This window comes from Ylistrum balloti, unplaced genomic scaffold, assembly GCF_031769215.1.
Source record: "Ylistrum balloti isolate Yb309-2 unplaced genomic scaffold, AGI_CSIRO_Ybal_v1 Utg370220, whole genome shotgun sequence".
Classification (NCBI taxonomy): domain Eukaryota; kingdom Metazoa; phylum Mollusca; class Bivalvia; order Pectinida; family Pectinidae; genus Ylistrum; species Ylistrum balloti.
Window position 1 is genome coordinate 52,671 of NW_026782185.1, and position 27,170 is coordinate 79,840.

Sequence of the window (27,170 nt, forward strand, 5' to 3'; positions counted from 1 at the left end):
TATTTGACAGTAGGTAAATTTATTCATCTTTTAAATACTGAAGAAATTTATACAAAAATAACACAGAGTGACATGCATTAATGATGCGACAGATAAAGCAATGATAAATAGGTTGATATGAGAATTACTACAAGGAAGTAGTAGAACAGTTATCACATCTGCTCCTCAGGAACCAGAGGCATAGAATATTTACATGTCAACTCAATAGTAATTTAAAAACATCAACATTATACAAATAAATTTAAGTATCTCTCACCTTGGGGAGGGGTTGGGGGTTGGGAAATGAAGAAGGGAGTAATGACGTAATGAAAAACAAACAATTTTAAGCACAAATGGGTCGGTCATGGATGACAATATAATACAAACGCAAGCTTAAAAACATCTTGCGTACAATACTGTATATGTAATATTATTAAAAGATTCATACGCCTGGAACATTTCTCAATATCTAAAATAGTTCTTTTTAAGCAAAATTGATTATTTTGAACATCTTCATATTACCTCTGTTTACAAAATTCACCAACTCACACAATACCATGCTCGGACATTACGTTTTTTCAAATTAACGGGTAAACCAGACCGACTTTTCATGTACATGAACCAGTCAAAATTCTTAATGGAGCTAATGTTTGGCTTAGATTGGTTCTAAAATAAAAATATCATTAACAGATACAATTAATGATGGTATCTAAACTATATGTTATTTCCTACTGAATGTAAATCCTAAACCTGGAAAAATTGTGATTTGTCTCCAGTGTAAAAACCAGAGATCTTCTTAGTCAGATAACTGCAATGAAACCTTAAAAAATATCACTTGTTCAGCGTTATAGTGAAAAATACTAGTTTGACAAATTTTCTCTTTTCAAAAATATCAATCACTGATAAAAACATACCAAATTGATGTATTCTGTCTTTTCATAATACAGAGTTATCTGCTCTTGGAAGCAGATCTTGATTGGTGAGTACCATTAAACAAAATTATAAATTTGTGATAAAATGACATAATATTTTAACTGCTCCCAAATGCAGATGACTGCATTTCAAAAAGACAAAATGATCATATCTAACATGAACTTTCTAGAAAGATGGAGGGTGGAGCAAACAAACCTGAGAACAACATACATATATCAGTTCTATATTCTCTGACTGGATTGTACAGGAAAGTTATCAGATTTGAGTGTAGTTTTTATTACTACTGGAAGCCAACAAAATGCAATCAACAACATAAATATCTCTCTTATTTATACAAAAATAGATGGATCTTTATTTTGAATATAAAGCCATCGTAGGTTACAGCATGACAAGCATCTTAAAATTGGCAATATCTAAAATAGAAGTACAGTACTTAACCTTGATTTTACATTACACAATACCCTTTTGTACATGTACATAAATGTTGTTCTAACAGATGTTTACATTTAAATAAATTGAAGTTAACACTATAATAATATATGTTATATGAACAAAATTTTTGATAGATTTTTCCTGTATCACTAATCCAGCTGAAATAATCAAATTACTTGAATGTACATTAATTGTGTAAAGTGAATCACTTCTGTGATCATTGTAAATCTATCAACATTGTGCTACTAGCATTCTCTTGTCTTATGGACCAAACTTTAATTTGAAGTATTCAAATAGTTTATCCATTTAGTGCTGCTTTCTTTTAATAGTCAAGATCAATTAATGATGTTCTAGATTTGGATGGTGGGGCAAAGCCAGAGTTCCCACAGAAAAACCACCGACCTACGGCCAGTACCTGGCCACATAGGTCTCAAACCTGCAACCCAGAGGTAGAGAAGTAGTGATAGAAATGGTCAGATGCCCTTACCACTTGGTCACCATTGCTCCTGACTCTAATGCATTGGTAGCGTGATAGATATAAAACACACTAGATTGAATTGTTCTTTTTTCAGTGTTCAAATTCATCCATGTCAGCATCTATAGATAGCTGGATTAATATTACAGAGATTTATAATGAGAAACTGAATACATTACAGTGTCTTTGACTATGAAAATTACTGAAGCCAAGAAACATTCAAACTTGACATATGTCATACAGATCAGTGCAGACAAATGAATTGTGAGAGATGGATAGAAACAACTAAGAGACTGCAATCTTTTCAAGATGCATTAACAAATTTCAAAACAGATAAAAATGTTTAAATAATCAACATCAACTAGCATTACAAAATCTTTATCTTGAAAATGTAGAAGCAACATATTACTTCCATAAATTTTAACTTGAACATAGTTTATAAGACAATGTCATGGATTGAAAGATTACCATTGCCCCCAAAAAATCAAATCATGCTATGGTGTGTGTCAAGAAAAGCACCAAGGACCATTATTAATATGGCTCTCTCCAGAGGACCATCATTAATCTGAAGCCTTCCCAAGGACCATTATTTATTTGGACCTCTCCTGGGAACCATTATTAATCAGAAGCCCTCTCATGAGGACAATTATCAATCTGGACCTCTCTCGAGGACCATTATTGATACGGACCTCTCCAGAGGACCATCATTAATCTGGACCTCTCCCAAGGACAATTATTAACCTGGACCTCACCCGAGGACCATTATCAATCTGGACCTCTTCCCAGGACTATTATTAATCTGGACCTCTACCGAGGACCATTATTAATCTGGACCTCTACCGAGGACCATTATTAATCTGCACCTCTACCAAGGACCATTATTAATCTGGACCTCTCCAGAGCACCATTATCAATCTGGACCTTTCCTGAGGTCCATTATTAACCTGAACTCTGTATTACCATAAGAGTATTAAGGTCCATTAATAATTTGGACCCTGCATATCTGGTGAAATTGTTTTCCCTGACTGTCACGTTCCACAATTTTTTTGTTTAAGCTTGTCTTACCATCACCTTCCATATAAATAATGTCCATTTGTGACCCTTCTGGATTAAACAAAAATTTCCAGATTAATGTAGATAAACTATACAGGGAAATGTTGAATGAATCACGATGGGTCATTTACAAGAAAGGTCATTACATAAAATTATTATCAATAGAACTGTGCAAATATTTCAAAATCTGAAATATTTTAGATAAAAACATCATTTAACATTCCGATTACATTTTAATCATTACTAAAATAACTTAATTACAGATATTCGACAAAAAGAAAGGTACAAACTAATTATGAAAATCACAGATTCAATCACAGCTCACTACTTCAATAGACACTGAACATTCTATTAAGAAAGGACACAGTGTAGAAGCCCAAGTTTTGAGAATAACTACAATTCATACCTTGACAAGTTTGGTTTTTATTCCTTAAAATAATCTAAAAATTTAACATTTTATGAGAAAAATGAGAATACAGTTTTGTAATTAAGTACCAACAACCATCACAAGGAGAGAAAATATATCACACAGAATTAGGTAAAATTCCATCTGTATCTTATAGATATCATCTGACCAAAATCACGTGTCGCATTCATCCTGCATTATCATAATGGTTAAGTTCATAGTTATTTGGGGAGAACAGGTTGCGAACAACACACAAACAGAATGTTTATTATAAAGCTATTACAGGTGTAATAGACGTCTTTGGGCTGTAATCTACACATTTAAAAATAAACTGGTAGGCATACCTGATAATAAATGTGATCGCTTTATTTGAATATACTTGAGGTAAGTTTTAAAATTGACAGATCACTGAGGTTTGTATATACAGTATTGTGTACATGTATACAGTAACACAACAATACCTGGACAGGTATTACTGTGATGATACCTGAACACCCTCGAACAATCTAGTTTACCTAAATCATAGGTCTCTGCCATTTTGTCAGTTCAACACATGCTTAATGGTTACAGATACAAGAACACGGTCAACATCAGAAATTTTCATATAGTCTCATAGTTCTTCTGTCACTTTTTGACTTTCGTACACTTTATTTAGAACAAATACGTTATTGTGTTTAATTTGAATGGTTTCAGAATCAACAATTTTTTAGAATTTTTTCTTCTCTTTTTTTCCCTCTGATGGACTAGGAATTAAAATATATAAAATGAAAGGCTTAAGTTGGCCTTCTTTCTAAAAAACAAAAATAGCATTAAACAGGAAAACCTGCAGATATTTGTACAGGCCTCCACAGACTTTGTCAAGATCCATAAGAAAGTAACATCGAATCAGTAAGGTCATCATTAATTTCAGAAACGATTTACCCTTGTCCATCTGTTCAAACTGATAAAACAAAACCAGCCAAAGTATAAACCTGGAAAAACTGTGGAAAACATACTTGTTCATTACAGCTTAGTCTATCATTGACTGATAAACCTTGACTGGAAATCCAGGCTTTGTTTACAATATTCTGTATAAATAAATAATCAACAAATCAAAAATATTTCTTTATCTGTAAATCTTGAACACAAACAGTAGATGCTACAACTTAATCACAACAGTATGTAAACTTATAATAATAATAATAAATATCTAGTCACAACACATGTCCCTAATCAAATTTCAATATGGCACAAATATCACTGACATTGTGACCACGACAAGGAGTCAAATTAGATTCATATCAATCATTTCACTATACCTAATTTAGATATTGCATTCCAACAGAAACAAAGACAAGATCTCAAAAGTATAATATGTCAACAGAACTTATTTTGGATACACTATACAGTTATTTACATACCTATACATACAGAGCTAAAATTGTGGATTTCATTCTTTTCTTGAAAAATAACTTTTTTTTCAAACTACTACAGAGTAATGTAAATTTGTGTTTATTTTGAGGTATATTTGTATAACGGTTGTAGTTCAATTTTGACTTTTTTGCAAAGTTCTTTTTAAAAGAGATTGGTGAATTTTGGCCTATATTGGGCGAGTATACATTTTTCACTTAAATATTTAACAATCAAGGAATTTCTGACACGATTCATACCTAGTGTCTGAAAACGCTGACATCTAGAAATTCTAACAAAGGGAAGTCTTCTACAACACTCAAATGAAAACTCTGAATTATTTCATTAATAGTTACTTGTCAGAGATTTAAAATCTTAAGTAACCTATTCTGAAAAAGATACAGTCTACAAAAGACATGTACTCTTTTCACAGCCACAAATGAAACTAAACATATTATATACAATTAACAAGAATTAGCTAGCTTTACACTTTAAATCACATACATTTTTTACCATCCATATTATTTAAGAGATGTTTTTCATTTGAATGTGTTTTTTTCATCTTACGCTAAGATACTTCAGACCAAATTTAGACAAAATAATTTAAACTAACAGAATGATTTTATATTCCTTTACTTCCCCTGTTGAACCTCACCCCTCTGGTCCAAAGGGGAGGAGGTGTTTATGACACTCTATTTATAAAAATCAAATGACCTTCACCAAAGGATGCTTCAGATCAAATATGGACAAAATCCAATCATTCCTACAAATTTTTTCTAAATCTCCCTTTGTGGGCCCCAGCCCCCCAAGTCCCTGGGGACCAAGGTTCATTATTTATACAAAATCTAAACCTTTTTCTCCAAGGATGCTTCAGACCACATCTTGTCCAAATCTACTTATGAAAAACAGTGATTTTTAGCAAAAAAATTGACATCAATAACTGCCACAGTATGGCATAAGCTCACCAGTCTACAGAAATATCTATACCTACAAACTGCATGTGCACTTACTCTAGAATAGAAAATGGAAAACTGTGAGCCAACAATTTTGTCCTTTCTTTCACTTCTTCTTTATCTGTAGGTTTATAAATATCTAAATATAATTCTGATGATTATTCACCTCTTTCACAACAAAACTGTTAAATGTGTGGACGTAACAGACCTGCATATCCCAGTACTGATTGATCACCAACAGCTCATGCAGTCACAACTAACACAACTCAATATGATCAAATACACAAGGAACCACCATGACTGTTGCCAATGGTTAATTTCACATTTTTCTAAATGATCATCAATGAGACATAACCATGGCAACAATTGCCATTGCTGACATGATCAGATGTACATGGTACCATGGTGACTATTGCCATCTCCAATGTCCAGTTCAAACTCCTCGTGAACACGCACTTGTCCCATAGAAGATGTTGCCATAGCAATATCTGGCATAATGTCACTTAAGGCACTGTCACTGCATGGACTAGTGTTGGACTGGAAAACAAGTATTACATCTCAATTAAGACACACCTTTTAATGAATGAATTCTTAATTCAACCTAAATTATTGAATTACAAATTCAATGCCAGGGAAATCATAAACTAGGAAATATTTAAGTATTTCTTTTTATTCATTGTCACATACAAAATTCTTGTTTTCAGATAAAAGTCAAACTTTGTTAACTCCAGTGGACAAGGAAACTTCCAATTATCCAAGTCAAAATGACCAGCAAAATGAAACTTTGGCAGAATGTCTTAATTCATAGTATGCTTGACTTCAATTTTCAAGTTCTTAATTTTTTTTCATACTTTGTTTGCATTAATAGAGAAAATTTCAATACCAACAGATAGTACATATGGTACATTTTCAACCTAAAACTTTAATTCTAGGACATGTCTTACCTCTTTAGACCTACTGGGCTGTGTGCGAGTGGGAGTGACCGGCACCACAGGCTTTGTCGGGCTACCTAACTTACAACTGTGACGACTGAGCGGTGGACTGGACTTCCGCCGCACTGGTGATGAGTGATAACGTCGACCATGTTTTAGCTGCAGAGATGCCGACGTCGACTCATTCTTACCATAATACATTGGACTGTTTTGTAATATTTCAATAGTGATGTCTGGGAGACCAAACTCTCGTACTGTTCTGAGCTGGACCTGACAGTTGATGGCTCGTCTGTCACTGTAAGGCAGACCATATGCACGCTGGCACAGCTTGCTACTCTGCAGCTCTGCTTCTCGCTGTAGCATCAGCTTCAGCGTGTTGGAGTCTGGTACTGCATAAACACACACAATTATTAAACAAATCAGAAGCTATAATAACTAGGCTTTAGATAAGTACAAATGAACATCTTTTAATCAAACCAAGACTTTTTGCTTGATGACTTGTATTATCCAGTCAGTATCTTTGGGATATTTCAAAACTGCAGCTGACATGACTTTCTTGCAGTCAACATAATTTGGTCCCTGCTGTATATGAATGTCAAATAAAAATAATATCACCCATCTACAACAGACATGGATTAAAAAACGACGACAATCCTAAAAAAACTTCATTGATATTACCAAAATGTTTTCTATATAAAGTAGTTACACCCTCTGCAGGGGTATATAACAGACTTCTGTATCAGGAAATTCATAATTTTAACCTTAGGATCTTTCACCCTATAAAGAGTATTTTGATTCTTCAATATCTGGGTGTTGAGAAGAAGAAATCTGACCCCTTTTGACCATGTCTCAGATCTCTAGAGAGTGAAGATCACATATTTTTGGTTTTTTAATTTAGGTTCATAATTGGCTCTGCAAACTTCATTGATTTTTTGGGGAAGTCAATTTTTTACAATGGATGACAGATAACCCTGGACAAGAAGTGATTCAAACAGGTTAAGTACCTTAAAATTTGCAAGAGAATCAGTGGAACTGATGAACGCTTTCCTAAAACAACTTTAATGGAGACTTTCCAGGAATTTTTATCTGGTCACATTAATAACATATATCTGTAAAAATATATTACAATGGAAAAAATAATAAGGAGTGAAAGTGTTACATATATATATGACATATGTTAATGTCACTGATTGTTACAAGTTCAAGCGTTTATGAATATTTTGGAAATGTAAATAGTGTGAGAAATAATTGAAAGTTTGCAGATTATGGGCTTTGAAACTATTTTAGAAAAATGTACTTGTTATAATAAGCTGGGAGTTTCATTGACATCAATTCCAAATTTAACAAAAGGCAATAACTCTATAATTAAGGGGTTGTTGGCCCTGGCTTTGGAACTTTGTTCATTATCTTAATATGACCAATGTATACACCAAGTTACTTTTTCTTAGTTTAAATCTTCAATTGGCTCTGAACGAAAAAAAAAAAGAATGATATATAGGGCAATAGCTCTGTAAACAAGAAGCTGTAGGCCTTGAATCCAGTATGATGCACATTGTCATAGTGTAACTGATCTACACTATATGCTAGCCTGATAATTTTCAGACAGCATAAAAATATGCAAATAGCACAAAATAAATTTTGTTTAAGATATTGTCTTTGATAACTTTGCATTAAATTAGGCAGCATAAAACCCTAAATATTTAAGTCAGCCACTAATGTTTGGAAATAAACAACCCCAGCTGTCTCATTGAAAGTTAAGTCTGTTATCCTTCGACCCGTCTAGTGAAATGACTGTATGCATGGGATCTCAAATTTGGAAGTGGTTTTAATGATCATTGAGGGGCAACTGGTTGTCTATTTCAAATTTAGGTGACATCATTCAAGTCACGAGTTATCACTTTATAATTTTTCACTTTTGTTACAGTACAAAAACATATGGTCAAGTAAAGCACTGAATCCATAGAATTGTTTGTTTTATACCAGGCTCTCCCTAAGCATGTCCCCTCTTCTAAGACCAATGTAGATACTTTTACCTGGAATGGTGCCAGCAATGATATCAACTGTTGAACTACTGGTCAAACCCTGGTGACCTAAAGTCTGAGGGTACTGTGCCTCATCCACCATATACAACGTGTCTGGGATAGCCGACATCTGAATCGTCCGTACGCGACTGGTGTCAGAATCTTGACCTTGTGACAGAAACTCATCACGCATGGACTACAGAACAAAAAATTTAAAATAGTATCAATTTAAAACATTCATCAACTCCATCAGCCCACATCAGATTTATCACTTCCATCTGATTATATCTGTTTAAAACCATTCCATTTAGATCCTTAAAACAATTTTCTAATTATTTTCATCAACACAAACAAATTCAAAAGCAATGCTTATAATTTGATACCACAAATATCATAAAGATAGATTCAAGACTATTCCAATAAAATACCTACCTGACCTCACAACTCAAAAATATTTTGTTTCTATCCATGGTCAGGTTTTCTACCTATTACTTAATAGCAAATTTTGAATTAATTTCTATGGGTCGCACCCCAAAACAAAACCTGGAGTTTGTGGGTGGGATAAATGTTTTCATGGAAGAGCACAAAAGAACCTGGAGTTCAGGGGTGTGATAAACGTTTTACTGTAATAGCCCTTTGACTATTAGTAAAACAAAGCATGAGGAAACGTAAAACCTTCAGTCATAATACAAAACAAAAATTTAGTTGTAATGTTGGGCAGCTTGAGGGTAAAATGATGTTTTCACGTTAATTACAGCTACTGTACCTTGGCTTCTTCAAAGTACGGAGTAAAGACGCGTGGCCTCATATACATGCCGTTGTGTTTACTTCTGATCCAGGCACAGACCCTTTGTCCCCCTGTAGCCTCGTCTCCCAACATGTGTGAGGGTGGCGTGCTCACCAAACCTCGTTTTATTGCACCACTTAACACTTCACTATTATAAGGAATGATATGATCCACGCGAATCAGGGGAAGTAACTCTGCTAAGATATCCCGCAATTCAATGTCGTTTAAATCTCTTTTCTTTACACCTTTCTTGCTTATGCTGTGTGTTGTGTGGCTCAGTAAGTTGGGTTCTGAAAAGAAAAGCCAAGTCTCATAATACATGTTTGGTCAACGATAGTGTAGTAACTTCCGAGTTCGAAGAACCAGCCATTCAAATCTGAGAAATATCCTTCTAACACTTCTAAAAAAAGTGATAGCAACTTTAATCAGTCAAAAACCAAGATGTCTTCCTTTCTTATCTCTCTCCTTCCAGAAATAAGTAAATACAAAACTGAATCAACTCACCTCTCTCCTCTATACGTCTTACTAACTGATGTTCTCCCCATTTCAGAACAGCTGTCAGTACATCTAACTCCCCTGCCTACAATATACAGAAAAAAATCAAAGAATGAACTTCTGAAAAGACATTTATAAAAATAGAACTAAATCATAAAGTAACTGTCAATCTGGAAAAGTTTAATTTATGTATCACAGAAAATGAATTCAGGTAAAATGCCATGTGTGACAATTACATCCACCTTTAGAATATCAATTAAAACATTATGTAAATATCTATGTAAATAAGGTTTATCAATATCTGAAACTCACAACATCCTTTAGAAATCTGATAAATATTCAATACTACAATAATTTGGAATCTTATGTGCTGAGTTTTATCACCATGCAAACAGCTGCTCTGGGTCATTATTTAGTGGGCATCTGTTGGCGCAGTTAGTTTAGGTGGCTATGTTACTGAACATTATACAGGAAGTCCATCCCAACCTATCAATAATTGGGGTGAAGTGTGCTTCCCTCTGACACAACCACTTAACGATCACTGCAGGATGGTTTCATGAGAAACTCAAACCCTCCAGATCAACCAGTACACACCTCAGATCTTCATCTCATTTGCATAAGCTGATGTTTTAACAATTGCACATATCTCCTTTTTTGCGTGGATCAATTTAAAATAACATTGTTATGTAAATTGCACTGTATATAAAATGTCATGCTAGATAACACACTGAATATTACCACTGGAGATTTACCTGTAAGAAATCTGAGCTGAGTGCCTCTATCAGGTACTCTTTGCTAAGATCCAGAAGTACAGGAGAATGGACAACCTGGAGGAACTCCTCCCTCAGGTAGTGGAGTGCCTGGCGATGGACCCACTGTGAACCGTGTGGCTCCGAACTCCAGCTGAGAATGTTGATCAGATTGTCTATACTGATGTGTTCTACAATGATGTCTTCACAACCTGTATAAAAACACATCATAAATGTTGAAAAATATTTCAGTTATCAGTAAGGCAGGTTTTTATTTTTTTTTTCGTCTAAATCCATCCATAAATCCAGCTGAATTTAATAATTGGTATTTAATTATGTGATTCAACTTTACTGGTATATGGGACAATGATGTGGTTTATGTTTTCTTTTAAAGGGTGTTTGGCTTGTAAAATGTCAATATAGGGAACCACTACTGCAAAATATACATGTCATGCAGAGTAGAAATTCACTTTATTTTTTTTTATACATCAAAATCTAAATTTAAAATATTTAATATTACACATCTATTCACCATCAGTTACGATGAAGACTTACCCTGTGATAATATTGGGAAGTCCAGGAACTGTCCTATTTGGTAAACTTCCATTGCCTCGTCCACTATTGTCATTTGTCCCTTGCCTGCCACGATTGCCTGCGCCTCACTCAAGCTACACATACTTGCACTTCCCCGTAGTATCAACGATAAATCAACAGTATCTTGGTATATTGCATTCAGTAACACTCTCGCATATCGCCTGGGAATCACGGATTCATCAAGCACAATTCTAGTAGGTGTATGTAAGGTACGATCAGTGATTTCCTCCCCTGACCGAGCTCTCCGTAACAGAAGGTTCCTAAAAAATGGTGATCGAGCAGCTAGAATTGCTTTATGGCAGTAGAGTTCATGCTGGGTGGTTTTACAGGTAAACTCATTGCTAGTGTATGATTCGGTCATAGATGCAGACATTGGATCTGGCATGTCTGCCACTAAGTCACATGAGAACACAAGCACAGCATCCCTATAGTCACCTGAATCTAGCAAATTCCTTAAATCCTGTTCTAAGGGATTTGGCATTCCGAACTCCTCCACCAATTTTATCAGCACTTTTTTGTGTTCATGCTTTAAATCCTCTGTCTTGATTGAATCAGTATAAAGGTAACGAAGAAGTGATGCAAACAAGGTCACATCCACACCCGCTGTTCTGAAATTGATGGGAACCTGCATGTTGTAATCTGGGTATCTGCTCAACAGATTCCTGAAATAAGGACTCCGCATGGACAGGAGTGCTCGATGGGCTGGGAAACAAGCCCCTCGATATACAAGGTCAACATCTGATGAGAATTTTTTATCAAACAAGTTAGACAAATCTTGACGAAAAGAACTAGCTGCAGGTCTTGCAAGGTTGGCAGCCAGAGCCAACTCTTTCAAAGAAGCTAATGCTTCGTACTCCTGAATCAAGGCCTTCACCTCAGCCAGGGACCAGGATGCAGTTAGGTCACGCAACGCCTTCCCATAATCCAGAGATCGGCTGTGTCGCCGAGCCCGTGTTAACTTTTTACGTAATGTTGCAAATTTTGATGCTTTCTTTTTCTTCTCACGAACATTTATGTCTGTGTCAGACACTGTATAAGCATGAGCGAGTCTAGAGAAAGCTGCTCGTGCCACCTGTTGGGAACTCTCCGGAAAGGAGGAGTTAGCTCCCATGGTGAAGCCGTTATGACAACCACGTGTATTTATCTGAGCAGTTAGTTACAGATCATCCTGATGGGCAATCAGCCATTCTATTCCTTTCTAGCACAGAAAATGACAGGGTCACTTTACATCTTGGTCACATGCATGTGTCATTGTATCTGAAATTATAAAAAAGTTCAAGAATTGAACAGTATGAAGAAATGTATTAGAATTTGGTATTTCCATACACTTGATAACTTTTGCACAACCTTGATAGGGCTTGGGACTTTTGCGTGCTTAAATCATCAAGCCTCAGAAAAAATTCTTTTCACAACCCGTTTTGAAACCTGGCTGACAATTTATAACTTATAAGAGAAACAACATTTTTTGGCAGCTCTTTTCTGAAGGTAACCTATTTTATAAAAAATAATTCAGAAAGTTTACAACTAATTCATGTCTTAAACAGGATATCAAAATAGGGAGTGTCCATTTTGATATTTCCGTCCTCATTTTCCAACATAAACATTTATATATTATATATAGTAACAGGAAGTTGTATACAATTAAAGTGACAAGTGATTTGTTACAGTTTCCATGTTGTTTATATATGCATGTAGCCTCAACTACCAGGTACTTATGTAATTAGCCATGGGCTGTGACTGACCTGTTATATTAATAACAATATTTATTTAATAATATGTACTTATAAAGGAATAACAAACCATTAACCGCACATATTGGCGTTCTAAAAAATTGATGTTATAGCTATTTTGTTGTCCAGTATAGGCATTGCAATCTGGACTTTGGTTAAAGAATTGTATAACAGCTGCTTGGACCTAATTGCCTGGCATTGTTGACATTGCAGCAAAAAATCTTTATGTGAGTTCAGAGTGTCTTGTACACATAGAAATTTAATGGGAGTCATATACTTTCTAAATTGCTTAAATCTTATAATGCGGGACCTATGGTGTTAAGCAATAAAGATGAAAAAGATGCAAGAAAATAAATGGTAGATTGATCAATGCTTTGGTTACATTGATGGTCTGTATACTGGCTCCCTGGCTTTCCTGGTACCCCGGACTTTGGTCAAAAATTACTGGCTTACATAATTATATTCCCAATCTGGCCTGCAACCTTCAGTTAATGATGAGCTTAAACATTAACATTCAGATCATGTACTTAGGATCTGAAGCAACACTCAATCAAATTTCTTCTTTCATGATAAAAATAAAGTAGTACAATGTCCATTTATGCTCAATTTCCAAGCATTCCAAGAACTTGAAGTGAAATTTGGAAGGAAAAATATTTGAATTAAACAAAAAAATATTTCAAGATGGCTGTCATGATTATGAATGATGGTCATCTTGAATACTTGACCTATCCTAAAAAACAATATAATCTAATGAAAAAGATCAGTGATGACTCATTATCATGTATGGATTGAGTTAACTACAATCACACAAAATCTATATAAAGCTTTATTTTAATGGAGCTGTGTCTATTTCTACCTGGTCTTCATAACAAGTGTAACTATAGTTGGATACACCAACAGATATTTAACTACATACTTAAATATGCAACATAAATTGACTGAGAAGCTCTGGATGAAGAAGAAGGTTAACACATTAACGTGTGTAAAATGATCAGGTACCGCATCCAATTTTATTTTGTTCCACTGACTCCGACACAAAATACACTTGCATGGTTGACTTGAATTGCTGGCATATAGATAAAGTCTATCTTTTCTTTTTATCCCTCTTTTAGGAATTCACAACAACATTAAACAAAAACAGGAAAGTATACATAATATGGCTGTATTTCACCTTAAACTTGTACCTACACAGGTTTAGATTTGTGTATCACCTTGTATCTACACCTGTCTGTATCTACACCTTGTATCTGCACCTGTCTGTATCTACACCTTGTATCTACACCTGTCTGTATATCACCTTGTATCTACACCTGTCTGTATCTACACCTATCTGTATATCACCTTGTACCTATACCTGTCTGTATATCACCTTGTATCTACACCTGTCTGTATCTACACCTGTCTGTATCTACACCTGTCTGTATCTACACCTTGTATCTACACCTGTCTGTATATCACCTTGTATCTACACCTGTCGGTATCTACACCTGTCTGTATATCACCTTTTATCTACACCTGTCTGTATCTACACCTATCTGTATATCACCTTGTATCTACACCTGTCTGTATCAACACCTGTCTGTATCTACACCTGTCTGTATCTACACCTGTCTGTATCTACACCTTGTATCTACACCTGTCTGTATATCGCCTTGTATCTACACCTGTCGGTATCTACACCTGTCTGTATATCACCTTGTATCTACACCTGTCTGTATCTACCCCTGTCTGTATCTACACCTTGTATCTACACCTGTCTGTATATCACCATGTATCTACACCTGTCTGTATATCAACGTGTATCTACACCTGTCTGTATCTACACCTGTCTGTATCTATACCTTGTATCTATACCTGTCTGTATATCACCTTGTATCTACACCTGTCTGTATACACCTGTCTGTATCTACACCTGTCTGTATCTATACCTTGTATCTACACCTGTCTGTATATCACCTTGTATCTACACCTGTCTGTATATCACCTTGTATCTACACCTGTCTGTATATCACCTTGTATCTATACCTGTCTGTATCTACACCTATCTGTATATCACCTTGTATCTACACCTTGTATCTACACCTGTCTGTATCTACATCTTGTATCTACACCTGTCTGTATCTATACCTTGTATCTACACCTGTCTGTATCTATACCGTGTATCTACACCTGTCTGTATCTATACCTTGTATCTACACCTGTCTGTATCTACACCTGTCTGTATCTACACCGTGTATCTAAACCTGTCTGTATCTACACCTGTCTGTATCTATAACTTGTATCTACACCTGTCTGTATATCACCTTGTATCTACACCTGTCTGTATATCACCTTGTATCTATACCTGTCTGTATCTACACCTATCTGTATATCATCTTGTATCTACACCGTGTATCTACACCTGTCTGTATCTACACCTGTCTGTATCTATACCTTGTATCTACACCTGTCTGTATATCACCTTGCATCTACACCTGTCTGTATCTACACCTTGTATCTACACCTGTCTGTATTTACACCTTGTATCTACACCTGTCTGTATCTACACCTTGTATCTATACCTGTCGGTATCTACACCTTGTATCTACACCCGTCTGTATATCACCTTGTATCTACACCTTGTATCTACACCTGTCTGTATGTCACCTTGTATCTACACCTGTCTGTATATCACCTTGTATCTACACCTTGTATCTACACCTGTCTGTATGTCACCTTGTATCTACACCTGGCTGTATATCGCCTTGTATCTACACCTTGTATCTACACCTGTCTGTATACCACCAGGAATCTACACCTGTCTGTATCTACACCTGTCTGTATATCACCTTGTATCTACACCTGTCTGTATACCACCAGGAATCTACACCTGTCTGTATCTACATCTTGTATCTACACCTGTCTGTATATCACCTTGTATCTACGCTTTGTATCTACATCTGTCTCTATCTACACCTTGTATCTACACCTGTCTGTATATCACCTTGTATCTACGCTTTGTATCTACATCTGTCTCTATCTACACCTTTTATCTACACCTGTCTGTATCTACACCTTTTATCTACACCTTGTATCTACACCTGTCTGTATGTCACCTTGTATCTACACCTGGCTGTATATCGCCTTGTATCTACACCTTGTATCAACACCTGTCTGTATACCACCAGGAATCTACACCTGTCTGTATCTACACCTGTCTGTATATCACCTTGTATCTACACCTGTCTGTATACCACCAGGAATCTACACCTGTCTGTATCTACATCTTGTATCTACACCTGTCAGTATATCACCGTGTATCTACACCTTGTATCTACACCTGTCTGTATCTACACCTTGTATCTACACCTGTCTGTATATCACCTTGTATCTACGCTTTGTATCTACATCTGTCTCTATCTACACCTTTTATCTACACCTGTCTGTATCTACACCTTTTATCTACACCTGTCTGTATATCACCTTGTATCTACACCTATCTGTATATCACCTTGTATCTACACCTTTCTGTATCTACACCTGTCTGTATCTACACCTGTCTGTTTACCACCTTGAATCTACACCTTTCTGTATCTACACCTTGTATCTACACCTGTCTGTTTACCACCTTGTATCTACACCTGTCTGTATCTACACCTTGTATCTACACCTGTCTGTATCTACACCTGTCTGTATACCACCTTGAATCTACACCTTTCTGTATCTACACCTTGTATCTACACCTGTCTGTATTTACACCTTGTATCTACACCTGTCTGTATCTACACCCTCGGTATCTACACCTTGTATCTACACCTGTCTGTATATCACCTTGTATCTACACCTTGTATCTACACCTGTCTGTATGTCACCTTGTATCTACACCTGTCTGTATATCACCTTGTATCTACACCTTGTATCTACACCTGTCTGTATGTCACCTTGTATCTACACCTGGCTGTATATCGCCTTGTATCTACACCTTGTATCTACACCTGTCTGTATACCACCAGGAATCTACACCTGTCTGTATCTACACCTGTCTGTATATCACCTTGTATCTACACCTGTCTGTATATAAATCTTGTATCTACACCTGTCAGTATATCACCGTGTATCTACACCTTGTATCTACACCTGTCTGTATCTACACCTTGTATCTACACCTATCTGTATCTACACCTTGTATCTACACCTGTCTGTATCTACACCTTGTATCTACACCTGTCTGTATCTACACCTGTCTGTATACCACCTTGAATCTACACCTTTCTGTATCTACACCTTGTATCTACACCTGTCTGTTTACCACCTTGTATCTACACCTGTCTGTATCTACACCTTGTATCTACACCTGTCTGTATCTACACCTGTCTGTATATACCACCTTGAATCTACACCTTTCTGTATCTACACCTTGTATCTACACCTGTCTGTATTTACACCTTGTATCTACACCTGTCTGTATCTACACCTGTCTGTATCTACACCGTGTATCTAAACCTGTCTGTATCTACACCTGTCTGTATGTCACCTTGTATCTACACCTGTCTGTATATCACCTTGTATCTACACCTTGTATCTACACCTGTCTGTATGTCACCTTGTATCTACACCTGTCTGTATATCACCTTGTATCTACACCTTGTATCTACACCTGTCTGTATGTCACCTTGTATCTACACCTGTCTGTATATCACCTTGTATATCACCTTGTATCTACACCTGTCTGTATACCACCAGGAATCTACACCTGTCTGTATCTACCTTGTATCTACACCTGTCTGTATACCACCAGGTATCTACACCTGTCTGTATCTACACCTTGTATCTACACCTGTCTGTATATCACCTGTATCTCCTTGTATCTACACCTGTCTGTATCTACACCTTGTATCTACACCTGTCTGTATATCACCTTGTATCTACGCTTTGTATCTACACTGTCTCTATCTACACCTTGTATCTACCTGTCTGTATATACCTTGTATCTACACCTGTCTGTATCTACACCTTGTATCTACACCTGTCTGTATATCACCTTGTATCTACACCTGTCTGTATACACCTGTGTGTATCTACACCTGTCTGTATCTACACCTGTCTGTACACCTGTCTGTATCTACACCTGTTGTATCTACACCCTGTACACCTTGTATCTACACCTGTCTGTTTACCACCTTGTATCTACACCTGTCTGTATCTACACCTTGTATCTACATCTGTATCTACACCTGTCTGTATACCACCTTGAATCTACACCTTTCTGTATCTACACCTTGTATCTACACCTGTCTGTATTTACACCTTGTATCTACACCTGTCTGTATCTACACCTTGTATCACCTGTCTGTATCTACACCTTGTATCTACACCTGTCTGTATATCACCTTGTATCTACACCTTGTATCTACACCTGTCTGTATGTCACCTTGTATCTACACCTGTCTGTATATCACCTTGTATCTACACCTTGTATCTACACCTGTCTGTATGTCACCTTGTATCTACACCTGGCTGTATATCGCCTTGTATCTACACCTTGTATCTACACCTGTCTGTATACCACCAGGAATCTACACCTGTCTGTATCTACACCTGTCTGTATATCACCTTGTATCTACACCTGTCTGTATACCACCAGGAATCTACACCTGTCTGTATCTACATCTTGTATCTACACCTGTCAGTATATCACCGTGTATCTACACCTTGTATCTACACCTGTCTGTATCTACACCTTGTATCTACACCTGTCTGTATCTACACCTTGTATCTACACCTGTCTGTTTACCACCTTGTATCTACACCTGTCTGTATCTACACCTTGTATCTACACCTGTCTGTATCTACACCTGTCTGTATACCACCTTGAATCTACACCTTTCTGTATCTACACCTTGTATCTACACCTGTCTGTTTACCACCTTGTATCTACACCTGTCTGTATCTACACCTTGTATCTACACCTGTCTGTATCTACACCTGTCTGTATACCACCTTGAATCTACACCTTTCTGTATCTACACCTTGTATCTACACCTGTCTGTATTTACACCTTGTATCTACACCTGTCTGTATCTACACCTTGTATCTATACCTGTCGGTATCTACACCTTGTATCTACACCCGTCTGTATATCACCTTGTATCTACACCTTGTATCTACACCTGTCTGTATGTCACCTTGTATCTACACCTGTCTGTATATCACCTTGTATCTACACCTTGTATCTACACCTGTCTGTATGTCACCTTGTATCTACACCTGGCTGTATATCGCCTTGTATCTACACCTTGTATCTACACCTGTCTGTATACCACCAGGAATCTACACCTGTCTGTATCTACACCTGTCTGTATATCACCTTGTATCTACACCTGTCTGTATACCACCAGGAATCTACACCTGTCTGTATCTACATCTTGTATCTACACCTGTCAGTATATCACCGTGTATCTACACCTTGTATCTACACCTGTCTGTATCTACACCTTGTATCTACACCTGTCTGTATATCACCTTGTATCTACGCTTTGTATCTACATCTGTCTCTATCTACACCTTGTATCTACACCTGTCTGTATATCACCTTGTATCTACACCTTTTATCTACACCTGTCTCTATCTACACCTTTTATCTACACCTGTCTGTATCTACACCTTTTATCTACACCTGTCTGTATATCACCTTGTATCTACACCTATCTGTATATCACCTTGTATCTACACCTTTCTGTATCTACACCTGTCTGTATCTACACCTGTCTGTTTACCACCTTGAATCTACACCTTTCTGTATCTACACCTTGTATCTACACCTGTCTGTTTACCACCTTGAATCTACACCTTTCTGTATCTACACCTTGTATCTACATCTGTCTGTATCTACACCTTGTATCTACACCTTGTATCTATACTTGTCGGTATCTACACCTTGTATCTACACCTGTCTGTATATCACCTTGTATCTACACCTTGTATCTATACCTGTCTGTATGTCACCTTGTATCTACACCTGTCTGTATCTACATCTTGTATCTACACCTTGTATCTATACCTGTCGGTATCTACACCTTGTATCTACACCTGTCTGTATATCACCTTGTATCTACACCTTGTATCTACACCTGTCTGTATCTACACCTGTCTGTATATCACCTTTTATCTACACCTGTCTGTATCTACACCTTTCGGTATATCACCTTGTATCTACACCTGTCTGTATCTACACCTGTCTTTATCTACACCTGTCTGTATCTACACCTGTCTGTATATCACCTTGTATCTACACCTGTCTGGATACAGGTTTCCATGTGTATTACCTTATGTTATCAGGGTATCACTTTTTGTCACTCCATCTATATTTAGCTGTCAGGTATATCATTATATAGGTAATTACTTACAAATGTGTAGCTCATGATAATGACACATGCATATAAAAAAGTAGAAAAAATAGGAAAGTAAACCAAACAGAAACGCTGAGAAATGAAATCTTCCCACTTACCATTTCACTGACCTATCAAAAAATATCCAATCACAGAAACTGTTACATAACGTATTTTCTCTTTACAGATATATGGTACTATTTATAAAACACACATTCAAGTGTCATTATAAATGTACTACACAATCTAATTTGATTAGGAAACTTTTGGCACGCTGTGTATAGATTGGCCCCTACAGGGCACATGATATCTACAGTTTTAAGCTACAACTTTAATGGCATTTTAATCTCCATAGCCATGAATTCGAAGCAGATTTTTTTTGTAAAGACTTGAATTTACATTATATTTATATCTAAGATGCATTTAATTAAGAATCAGTTTTCACATAGCATTCCCAGCATTAAGTCAGTATTTAGGTAAATATATATGTCATGATTAAAGCAAACGTGTAAAACAGTATGTTGTAGGAATTGGAACGCCTTGGTATTGTATAAATAAGTGTACATTGGAACATCACCCTGGCTTTCCTTGCCAGCCTCAGACTTCAAAGTGCCTGTGGAGATTCTCTGATTTATCAGCAAATGGGCTCCACCCCTCTCACAGATATAGACTGGAGACTCCCTTTCACTTCAGTAAAACTAAGACATGACCCAGGCTGCAACTGCTACTGTCTCATATTTCTTCAATTTATCAAACATGTCCAGATTAAGCTGGCTCCTGTAAATGATTTGATGGGCAAATTGTACACAACTTCAAAAACTGATGAGAGTGAGATTTATCTCAACACCAGAAATTCCATCAAAGTTAACTGTGGATGTTTTACACCAGAAAGCATATGGCTCTTAATTATAGAACATACAATATTGATGAAGATTTTAGTTTTAGACAAAATACTTGGTAAAGAGTCACCCAAAAAATGGTCTACAAAATTAAAGTAAATCTGGTACAACTGTGCTTTTGCTAGCTAGAGCTGTTGTACACATCAGCATTCATATACATGCAGGTAAACAGTGTAACATGATAATTTATTTTTTATTGAATTATATATCTAATTTTGAATTTCATTACTTAGCAATATTTTCTGTGGATATTGTATGCATTATCAATATGAAGTATGGTGTCTGTTTTGTGCTAATGTAACATTTTAAGATGCTAATTACAAAATGCAAAATTGTAGAGCTAAAATGTATAGTAAATAAATGTAGATAATAAATCTGTTTATGGAAAGTACAATAATTTCATACAAATTGAGCTGTAGTTTTCATATATCATACCAATGAGATTTCATTGCCCTGTAAATAAATAGTATATCATCCCCCACCCCCCCCCACCTTTGCCTTCCCATTCCCCCAACCCCTTTGACTCTTGTGAATTTATAGGTCTCCTCGGATTCATAATCATGATAATGACTTCCTTCTATTAACGACAAAAACTTAAGGTATTTGGTCACTTGTAAATATACATATAACACCGGTAAAAACAAAGATGCTATTCTAAACCTTGAATTTTCTACAGCTATGGTCCCAGATCACAGGAATCCTCCAGGATACACTTAAGTTAGCTGTAAATATTCTTCATGCATGACATTCCATTAATTAGCAGTCTTTTAATAAATCTCTTTATCCCAGTATATTTCCCTTTCAATGGAAGCAAAGAAATATGAATGGTCTATTACAATATTAAACAAGAGATCCCAGAGGGATCATGGCGCCCACCATTTGAGGATCTGTTTTCAGTTCTTGAAGATTTGTTTATTTTTTTTTGTGTGTTACAGGTGTTGTAAATGTTCATGAACTGGTCTTCATTGAATGTACTCAATGATGGCACAAGATATTTTTATTAAGCACCTATTAGCAAATATCATTTGAAAAAGATCCCAAAGTATTATTAGATAGCAGTCAGTTACAGGTGGATAATGCTGACAATCCAAGATGCTTGTGCCACCTTGATTTGTATCCAAAAAAGGTACAATGCACAACTAGGGACCAAGGGAAACCAATATCTATGAAATATCAGAAGGATCCATCCAGTATGGCTAACAAGCCTGGTGCCTGGCCACCAAAAAGATATTGATTTCATATGAAATAAGTCCAGTAAAGAAATAGCAGATATAATGCACAAAAAAGGTATAAACTAGGGACCAAGGGGAACCTGCATATGAAATTTGAGAAAGATCCATCCAGTACTTTCCAAGAAATAGCGATAACAAACTTTTACATCCAAAATCCATGATGGCCACCTGTCGGCCATCTTGAATTCGAATCAGTCCAAAAAAGGTACAATGCACAACTAGGGACCAAGGGGAACCTGCATATGAAATTTGAGAAAGATCCATCCAGTACTTTCTCCGAAATAGCGGTAACAAACTTTTACTTCCAAAATCCAAGATGGCCACCTGTCGGCCATCTTGAATTCAAATCAGTCCAAAAAAGGTACAATGCACAACTAGGGACCAAGGGGAAACTGCATATGAAATTTGAGAAAGATCCATCTAGTACTTTTCCATAAATAGCGGTAACAAACTTTTACTTCCAAAATCCAAGATGGCCACCTGTCGGCCATCTTGAATGCGAATCAGTTCAAAAAAGGTACAATGCACAACTAGGGACCAAGGGGAACCTGCATATGAAATTTGAGAAAGATCCATCCAGAACTTTTCCAGAAATAGCAGTAACAAGAATTGTTTACGGACGGACGGACGCCCGGACGGACGGACCACGGACGCAGGGCGATTTGAATAACCCACTATCTATTTGAATAGATGGTGGGCTAAAAAGCCTTCGATCTGGTTCAGCACAAGGATCTCTTATAGTCACAAACTTTAATGCTAGCTTTGGTATTTGCAGTTCATTATATAGCTTTTATGGTTTGAAGATTATCTTCAAAACCAGAAACAAAGAGTTGTTATTAATGGAAAAAGCTCAATTTGGTTTAACATTAATGCTGTGTTCCACAAGGTTCCATACTGGGTCTTCCTTTGTTTCTCATATTCATAAATGACCTTGTAAGAAATATTAGTTCTATTCCTTTGTTTTCTGAAGATGATTTATTTTTATATCTTTCATTAATACTCTTCTCATAGGTGTAGACATTTTAAATAGATATCTAAAAAATTCATGAATGATCAATGAAATCATTGGTCAATTTTAACCCGAACAAAACTGCAACCCTATTAAAAATTCATAATAACTGTTACCCCATATCTCAACCCCGCCTATGAATCTTACTAACATTAATACAGTCACATTCCACAAACATCTTCTTACTCTTATTTCAAGTATTTGGTGCTGAAAAGACAACGTTATTATTATCTAACGTAAAAAATGCATGGAAGGTAAACAGGACCACAGCACTCATGTTTGCGATAACTCATCCTATCACTTGTCACACAACTTTGTATAAATTCCATCATTGGCCTCTGTCTGGAACTTCCTACCTGACCAGATAGAGTGTGACCTTAATATAAATACCCACACTAAAAAAAGAATTCAAAGGGACTTACTATGAGAGTCAACTGATCTTTCTAATATTTAAAAAGACAAACTCTTTAAAAGAGTGTAGCATTTGCTAACTTGTGTATGTATACTTAATGAACAAGCTGAAACAAGACATTAACAAGGACCTAAGTAATATTTTCTGCTAGAGTTACCTTCCTTATATGAACATATCACAGATGTTGCGGTCGAGATGCAAACCAGCTTCACACATTCATTTCATTAAATCAAGATACAATTACATTCATCTATACAAGAATGTACTTTTCATTAGATAAAAAAATTACTTTATATAACTTGCATTTGACCAGAATAACAGAGTAAACTTTGCAAGCTGTATGCTGATCATGATAGGGATTTAAATGCTTTCACTACCAAAATACCTAGGTACCTGAGGAACAATTTACAATGCCTTTTTCCCACTCTTGCAGGAGTAGAACAAGATACGTAGCTCTACTTTCTACCTTTCCTTATAACAAACGTTATTGAAAACTAAAATTTAAATTTCAGATATCTAAGTGATACTAAATACATGTATATACCAAATCTGTATTTCTCAACATTTTTCCACTCAGTAAGATCAGTCATATTATATTCTACATACTAGACTAAGAAAGAGGTGCAGTTCTCTCCAATTTTACTTGTTTCAAAGACAAATACATTGACATCTTATGTGTTCAAAATTTAATGCTCACTCTTGTACTTGATTAAATGTGAATATTTTTCTGTACTAATGTATATCAGCATGGTTTTCTGTCAACTTTCATTCAACTGAATGAATTTTGTGAACACAACTCCAGATTTTCAACATCAAGCTGACAACAAAAATTACTCTTATTGATGTCAAAATATTTCAGTGGTATGCTTGGCAACTTCCCATTCCCTTTCATTACTACCTTTTCTATGTATACAATTTCGTCATGCCTCGCTCAAACGGTTATGTTTCGTAATGGAGATCGATTTTATGTGCAACACTTGTTTTTTAATCCAATTTTATCTCTTTTGCGGTAGGCTTATTGTTTATATTTCATAGGAATGAAATAAACTTTATAGTAACAGAATGAGGCATATGCAGTGAATGAAGAAGATTTTATGTTTCCATGCATTGTCTAACTACAGTAAACAGCTAATATCTTGTCAATGTATACATTTATCCTGCAACTGATACTGCCGTTGTCGGAATACATGTACACCTACCACATATATTTTTATTGTATTCAGCAGTGATGGAAAACAGTTGTATTTTAGCATGTGTATTAATTCAATAGAATTACATTCTGAATTTACGTTTTGAAATAGAAATAGTTGTTGAAATAAGCGATTTTACATGTTGTAATGAACAAGTTGATGTAGCAGGGGTAGATCACTATATATATGATATCTAAATATTGGTAAATATGGTTGAAATGTCCAGAACATATCTAAATCTTTCTCATTATAAATATCAAACTCAGAACCTGTCAAACGTGAATTACGGGTTTTGGGTACCGGCTATTATACGTTAAACTAGGATCGGACATGAACGGAGAATCGTTTGGAAGCCTTAGTTCTTTTGATCAGCCGACCAAATATACATGAACCCCGGGTCCGCAATCAATGCAAGACAAACCGTCACCTGTGAGGCTGTGTACACAACCGATAGTTGTTTACTGTTTAGAATGTTGAGAATAACAGCCACTAAGATACAATTCAACTATCTTCAGTATTAAAGACATAAAATATGTTTTCTAAGAACTCACCATGTCTGTTCTTGGTGGTAATAAAAATGATAAATCGTTGCAGAAAATGATTACATTCCTTTCACCTTTTCCTTCTCGTTCACATTCACTACAATTTCTCATGACGTTAAAACCGCAGCAAATGACATTAAATAAAATATACCAAAATGATCAATAGCCTAAATATTATCATTATTAATTTTGATATAAAAATCAAAATGAGAGGATAGTTCTATGATTAACATTTAGAAATATGGCGATAACTCTATAGATTTTATCATTTTCTGCGGACCGTGTACGGCCGCCATTATACACATTCACGATGGCAGGGGTTATGCGAGGCGTACTAGGCATTGGATCCAAAGTAGGATCCCCCTTAAAATCACAAGTTAGAGGCATGTTGAACCCTGGCCCTCCAGTAAACCCACTGACCAAGACAGTAAGTAAATGGAAGCTATGAAATATGGTTTATGACGACGGAAGTAAATAATTAGTAATCCTTATTCTGAGCAAATGAAGGGCAAAGAGGGCATATACCGTCTATTTTTTAAATTATGCATCGATTATCATGATGCATAAATGGATAATGTACGTGTGGCTAGTGAATGAACTCAAGAAAGATGAGTCCATTCCTCGTATCAATTCACAGAAATAAAACACTTTTAGACTCATACCGCCAAATTACAACAGAGTGTAAATGGAGAATTCAAACAACAGAATTAATCATGTGTTTACATGTTCAGTTGTCCGAATTATTCTGACGTTCCAAAGGACCATTGAGCTTATTCGATGTGTGGCATCCATGAACTGCTTGTCCGGAGTCTGGCGTTCATCTGTCAGTTTTTTTCTGATAATTGCTACTAGTCGTGAACGGCTAGTAATTCTTGACCAAACTTGGTCAGAAGCATCTCTTGGTGAAGCGGAGATCAATTTAGTGTAAATGGTGGGTTTCGGCTCCCTGAGGTGGGAAGGGAGGGGTCCAATAGGGGAAATAGAAGAAATATTTTGAATTCCTACTTCAGTGATTAGGTTTTGTCCAAATTTGGTCAGAAGAACATTTGAGTGATCTCATGAAGGGAAATCAATTTCATATAAACGGATCTGATGCATGTTTAGGTGCAGTGAAAACAGTTTTGTATAAATGTTGGGTCTTTGCCCCACTGGGAAGAAGTGGAAGGGCTCAATATGCAGAAATGGCTTATATCTGCGAAATGGCTTATATCTTTTAAACAGTAGGGATGCCCACCCTATATATTCATATATAGCATTGGTGGGCCTCAAGAGTTAAATTTAGTCATGATGTACAAATCAGTCCTGAGCTGTGGCCCTACACCCAGGGACTTAGTTTCTTAGTCATTTCTTTGAAACAGTCGAGATCCCCACCCAACAACCATATAACATTGTTAAGCATAAAGAAATAAACACATTCATGATGTCATGACTGGCGATGGGGTCTGGCCCCATCCCCAGGGACTTAGTTTGATAATAGTTTCCTTGTTATATCTTTGAAGCAATCAAAATCTCTACCCCAATATACATTTAGCAATGCTGGACATAAAGAGTTCAACACATTCATCATTTAAGTACTGCTCCTTTGGTGTTG

At 36.1% G+C, this 27,170-nt stretch overlaps 1 protein-coding gene across 2 annotated transcripts; it reads right to left on the bottom strand.

Moving 5' to 3' along the window:
• On the bottom strand, nucleotides 1–25,676 carry LOC132551813 (BTB/POZ domain-containing protein 7-like). 2 transcript variants are annotated; one of them, XM_060215957.1, is made up of 9 exons: nucleotides 25,589–25,666; nucleotides 20,873–21,072; nucleotides 11,160–12,455; nucleotides 10,608–10,816; nucleotides 9,865–9,940; nucleotides 9,340–9,650; nucleotides 8,586–8,769; nucleotides 6,565–6,941; nucleotides 1–6,157 (listed from the first exon to the last, which is right to left on the bottom strand). In XM_060215957.1, the coding sequence occupies exons 3-9, from the start codon at nucleotides 12,307–12,309 to the stop codon at nucleotides 6,005–6,007; spliced, it is 2,460 nt and encodes an 819-aa protein (XP_060071940.1). In that variant the 5' UTR covers nucleotides 12,310–12,455; nucleotides 20,873–21,072; nucleotides 25,589–25,666; the 3' UTR covers nucleotides 1–6,004. The 2 variants fall into 2 exon arrangements, with proteins under 2 accessions (XP_060071940.1, XP_060071941.1); XM_060215958.1 differs by lacking the exon at nucleotides 20,873–21,072 and having other exon boundaries at nucleotides 25,589–25,676.
• Nucleotides 25,677–27,170: the final 1,494 nt, after the last annotated feature.